Source organism: Lonchura striata, chromosome 11 (genome assembly GCF_046129695.1).
Source record: "Lonchura striata isolate bLonStr1 chromosome 11, bLonStr1.mat, whole genome shotgun sequence".
NCBI classification, from domain to species: Eukaryota; Metazoa; Chordata; class Aves; order Passeriformes; family Estrildidae; genus Lonchura; species Lonchura striata.
In genome coordinates, this window is record NC_134613.1 from 23183354 (window position 1) to 23189353 (window position 6000).

Sequence of the window (6000 nt, forward strand, 5' to 3'; positions counted from 1 at the left end):
TTCCAAATATGTGGCAAACAGTTCAGAGCCATCTCTGGTTACTTTAAGCCTCTCTATTCTCTTCAAAATTTTCCCATTTTAGGGCACAATGTGTGATTTGGGGTGTTCTGCCTTCTCTGGCTGTAAAATTTTTGCAGTTTGCTGTGATACGTTTGTTGTTAAAGGTGGTGTCTACCAGCACTTAAGGAAGGTATTTTGTATTATTATACATGATATATATGATTATTAGTGGTAGGGACAATGAATCTGCGTGCAGCTTCAGGTCTAAAATGCCGTTAATTCGGATGAAATTGAGATTAAAATTTTTCGATTAAATGGAGATTAAATCGCTGCGGAAGGGAGGGGCGGGCGGCCGGCAGGGGGCGCTGTCCGTACGCGCACGTCCCGCGGGTGTCCGCGGGGTCCCCAAAAGAATCCCCGGACAAATCCCCCGTCCCCCGAGTAAATTAAAATCAAACTCCCAACTAATTGCTTGTCTCGAGCCACTCAGGAGTTTTCAACGAGCGGCTGAAAGAGTGGTGAGGTTAAAAAGTCGGGGTTGGAGGTGACCTGAGGGGTCAAGCGCAAATCTACCCGGACTTTTTATTGTCCTGCCATTCCAGTAGCTGGAAAAATTATTAGTCAGGGTTTCATTGTTTCACCAAAAAGTGATGTCTTTTCTTGCTCTTTTGGTATTATAAAGTTGCTGATGCTGGGTTTTATCATAGAAACTAAGAACAATTAACTGTTGCCCTTTTGGACCTTTTTGGGTCTAATAATAATGCTTCATCCTCTGCTAAGTTCTGTAGTTATTTTAAAATGAGGGCTGTAATTCTCTTTGAAACACACACTGGGCATCACTTTTTTTTCTGCAGCCTATATCTGGATGAGAGATGAAAAATGGTGAGTGGATAATTATTAAATATGTATACTTCCCATGGAGTATCCAGCCAGAGGAACAGTAATCTGAATTGCAGCAAAAATAATTCTGATGCACTGCTGCAATGTAGGAAAGATTCACAGCTCTACCTTCTGTTTTCATAGGGCTGCTGTTCTATTACAGAATTATACTGGCACTTTTGGGTCCTTGTTTTCTTATAAATGTATTTTATACTGTAAACTTAGGAACCTTTTCATTTATTCATGAGGTAGAATTTAATATGGTGATGATTTCTAGCCTTTATGAGTTGCATCTTATCTAGTGTGGCTCTAATGGTGATGGCAATGATTCTGGGGCTTTTTTTAAGCTCACTTGTTTGAGCACAACCATTCTAATCACATCTTCAATTATTCATTCTTTATTCAGCATTTGCATGCTGCTAATCATTAACGCTTATCCCTGAAAGTGTATTTATTTTCAAAATTATAAAGCAAGGCAGGGAAATTCCTTTCATTTCAAGTGACTGGAAGAAGTTGTAGAAGAAAACCAGGTCTTTAGGTGGCCCAAAGCTGATTGTGTTTTAAACCCAGACATGTGGCTCTAATTACAGCCAAAGCAGAGTTTGGCAGTGGTGGCAGGATGAGACTTAAACAAATTGATGTCACACTACAGTAAATCAAAAGAAACTCCTTGCATTTTGTATTGCAGCATGTAATCATAATAAGCAGCACGGTGATTGAATAAAATCCTCTTGCCACTAAAAATAAAAAGGAAATAATTGGTGAGAGAGAGTTAAGTTAACAGATGAGTGCAGTCAGCATCCTCTCAACCTGGAAATGGGAATGTGAAGGTCACCCCCATCTCTCCTGACAAACGCAGAACGGTGTGTTGGTAAACAAATTAATCTTTTGAAAGGTCACCATTTGTTTTAAGTTTTCCTCCAGTTCTTGTCATCTGGAATGGGAGATGGAGTGTCATTTCACAAGGCAGGGGTGCAGGCAGAGCTGTTTGTGTGCAGCTCAGCATTCCCTGACAGAACTCCCTGCCTGATTGGGATGCCATGGGCTGCTGCTCGCAGCTGGCTCCGGACAGGAAGGGAGGCTCATCCCTGCTCCCACAAATCCTGCCTGCTGGAAGCTGGCCCTCTGCCCACCAGCAAAACATCTTGTGGTTCAAGGCAGCAATTATCTGCCTCACTCCCTTCTGTGCTGCTGCTGCTGCTGTTTGACAGAGCAGATGTGGGATTCACCAAAGTTCTCCCTTTATTCTCTTTCCCACCTGTTAGGGAGGAATTCTGATGGATCTGGGTTTCTGCTAGAGAGCAGTAGGTCAGGAAAGGGGCAAAGCTTGATTTTTCCAAATATGTGGGAAACAAGACAGTTCAGACCATCTCTGGTTGCTTTAAGAGCTTAGAGAAGGTGAGAATAACACAAGATCTGTTGTTAAAGATGCAATTCCAAATTTTTCCAGTTAAATTTGCCTTCTCTGAGCCCTTTCCTGACAGTCTCCTGAACATCCTGAGACGTGACCTTAGCTCCATTGATTTTATTTTGCTGTGCTTTCTCTTTCCCTTTATAGGGGGAAGTGCTGTGTCCATCAAATCCTGACAGGAACTTCTTAACAACAAATATGACAGCTTGGAGAAGATAGATGGAATGATAAATTAACCTGTTATATCCCTTTTTTTCCATCACTATCAAACTCTGATTTTGTAATATTTACTTACCAAATCTCATGTCTCTGTTCCTGGTTTGGTACACAATACTCTGTAGTAAATCCTCTGTATTTAATACCATTTGTTTTACTAGAGGAAAAAATACAAAGATATTTACCAAAAAAAAAAAAAAAACCAACCAAAAAAAGCTGTTCTAGTTAAATATTGCTAGGTAAAAAGAAAACAAATAGAGAACTAATCAGAAAAATCCCTGTGGTGTTCCAACAAGTGCCCTATTTAAAATGAAGCAAAAAGAAAAAATAAAGTAGGAGAGGTTTATCCACAGGAGAAAAACACTTTAGAAAGGGTAATAGAATTGTTTTTCTTGTGTCCCAGGTTAATTACACTCAGAAGCACTTGAAATGAAAAAATAGTTTTTTAGCACACTCTAAGCATATTTTAAGGCAAGTCAGCCTTGTGCTGCCCTGCAATTTAAGAGCTCACTTCCAGCCCTGCAAAACTGAATTTTAAAAGTTCTTGTGATGAAACAGTGATGTTAGAAGCAAACCTTTATCTTGCTGTACTTAATATTGTGTTTGAGGTCCTATTATAATTGTGTTGGCTTAATTTCAGTGACAGTAACTCCCCAAATGGCAGCGGTTTGGCAGTTTTGCTTGGGTGTCTCCCTGAATTCTTCAGGAGGGAGCCAGTGCAGCAGTCAGGGTGCTGGAAGAACGTGGGAATGGGGAGGGATTGGGTGGAATTTTCCTGGGGAGCTGGTTTGGATCAGCTCCCTGGTCCCACTGTGTTTCTGTCCTACTGACTGATGGCACTGGGCAGTGCAAATGAGAGATTAAATTACATTTCTGTTGCATCAGTCTTTGTTTTAACATCACACCTGCTGTGGATTTTATAGAAATTAAAGGATGCGTCAAAAATAATTCATTATCTATCTCCAATTAAAAAAAAAAAGTTAAAAACCAAGCCTCCAGGCTGCTTTTGAACTCACACACTGCACCTGAACTGCTTTTCCTTGTAGCTTATTACATCTCTATGAACACAATGAAAATAAATATATATTACATGTGCTGTTTATCATAACAAAACCTCATAAGTGGGATTTAAATTAGGATAAAACTGACCAGGAGTAAAATCAGTGCTGCCTTACTGCTACACCAGCAGCAGTCTGGGAGAGGAATCACTGTTTAATTCAATTTCTTGCCTTTTATATATCTTTGTCGTGGCCTCACCAGACTGCAGGGGCTGAGGGTGAGCAGGAAAATGTTGGTTATAATTTCCTTTTCTCAGTATCAAGTCACTTCCATGGCAGCAGGCATAAAGTTAACCTTTGTTCCATGGTTATTGCTGTTTTCTTGGAACACCAGGACATGAGGATTCATCCACCTCCATCCCTTAAAACAGAATGCTCCCCAATGGCCAGAACTAAAATGAGGGGCTGGCTTTGCTCTGAAAGGTTCTCCAGGATGATAAAAAGTACAGATTTTCTCTCCCTTATCTCCCGTGGGCAGTGTTGTTAGACAAAATTGGGAGCAAAGATTAGAATAGTTAATTTTGATCTGTCTCATTTCCCTCCTGAGAGTTCCTTTGCCCTTTCTGGAAAGTTGCTGGGTGCTGTTACTCAATAATTAGGACACAACAGAGCTCCAAGATCCCAATCATGGCTTGGGTTGCACTCAAAGCTTGATAATCACTCATTAAAAGCTAATATTTTAAAGTATTTATTTTTCCTTCTGGTTCCGTGCCTGCGTATGCATTTTATATTTTTAACACTGTTCAGTGTTAAAAACTGCTAAAACTGTTAAAAACTGTTTAAACTGCTCAGTTTTAAGGAGAGTAGTGTAAATACAAACTTCCTGAGATTCCTTCATTAAATAGTACACAAGACATCAATTAAATTTAATTAACTTTATTTTCAATGACTGAAGGAACAACAGTAGACAATACTGTAGCATGTTCACAAGTAATAAAAGGAGTGGTGCACTGTTAAATCTTAATGAAACAGTCGTGGCAGAAATTATATTTATTATTTATTGCTGCAGGAGTAGAGAACCTGTAAATCTGTAAATCCCAGATTTCCCTGTTCTGTCTCTTCCCAGGTGTGCAGTCAGAAGATAGGGAAAGGTCCCTCAGCCACCAACCCTTGGGCTTTGCCTGCCTTTCACTCCCTGGGCTCTCCCTTACCCCTGGCAGAAGAAGACACCCCAAAAGGTGAGTCCCAGAGGCCCCCAGGTGCTGCTGTTTGCAGCAGATATTTGGGAATTGAATTTCCTGCCACCTCCAGGCTTCCAAGAATTGTGATTTCAAACCTTGCAAAGGGTAGGGATGAAGTTCAGGATGCTGAGCATCACCCCGAGCCAGCTTTTGGAACTCCCAGGGTTCAGCTGCTGCTGCCTTGTGTGTGTGGTGGAGGTTCTGCTAAAAATACCACTCAAACTCTCATGATTAACAGCTGGTTATTAATTGTTCAGTCTTAACTAGGCTTGGACTGTTTTAGCAATCGGTTTATAGTGGCAATTACATGATTATATTGTGCTTTGCAAGAGTTGATTCTCATCTAGTCTTCATATTAAATTGCATTGTACAAGCATATAATTATAGATATACAGTCATATTTCGGAGTTAGCACTCACAGAGTTAGCAATATCTTATTTGTCAATTTTTTTAGGCACAGCTCACCTTCCTTCAAGGTAAAATATTGAGTATTGAAAGGTAAGAATCTTTCAATTAAACTGTTGCATTTGTAGTGTTGATGGAGAACTTGGGGTTGCCTTTGCTTAATTCTTTCTTCATTGCCAAGAATTCCTTTTCATTCCTAGCTGGAATAGCTCAGGAATGTAATTTCTTGTAGGTGGCCAAAGGTTCATCCTTCCAGCAGCACAGAGAGCTCTGCCAGCCCCTCCTGCTGTGCCCAGAGCAGCACCTTTCCCTGAATTCCCCAGGCAGCACAAGAAATCAGCTGTAGGTGAGTACAGGGCATTGATAACATCCTCCAGCTGCACCCCCAGCTTCACTCTCAGGTTTTATCTCCCAAAGAAAGAGCTCTGTGATGAGCACTCACCAAATTCTCCAGGGCATAAAGCACAGGAAAATCTTGTGTCTTGCAACTGGGGAGGAATCAGATTTCTTCATCCCTGGGGAGGGTTTGGTTCCTGTTCATTTCTGGGCTCCTCCTGGGTTCCTACCTGCACATTTCAAATTTTAAGCACCCAAATCTGGAGCTCTGCCCAGTGTTAAGCCAGTGGTGCTGGAAATCATGACTTTGACCAGCTGATCAGGCCTCTGTTTGCCACATGATTAAATTAACAACTGATAATAAATAGATGAAAACTTCAATGCACACTTTATTTGTACAGGAGAGATCAGTGGCAGACTGGACCCTGAGAACACAGACACCACCACCTTCCCAAAGCCAAAGGAAGCCATTTATTGCACATATTCCTCTAGTAAAGGGAGCATTGCACCACTC

At 41.0% G+C, this 6000-nt stretch overlaps 1 protein-coding gene across 1 annotated transcript in view; it reads left to right on the forward strand.

The window, feature by feature from the left end:
* The window catches only part of IQCH (IQ motif containing H), a 51298-nt gene that overhangs the window by 4244 nt on the left and 41054 nt on the right, over nt 1–6000 (forward strand). The window contains exons 7-9 of the mRNA XM_077785813.1: nt 4631–4742; nt 5383–5496; nt 5888–6000. The exon at nt 5888–6000 is cut by the window's right edge and continues 99 nt beyond it. Of these exons, the coding sequence (XP_077641939.1) occupies nt 4631–4742; nt 5383–5496; nt 5888–6000 (339 nt within the window). The remainder of the gene's footprint in view (nt 1–4630; nt 4743–5382; nt 5497–5887) is intronic.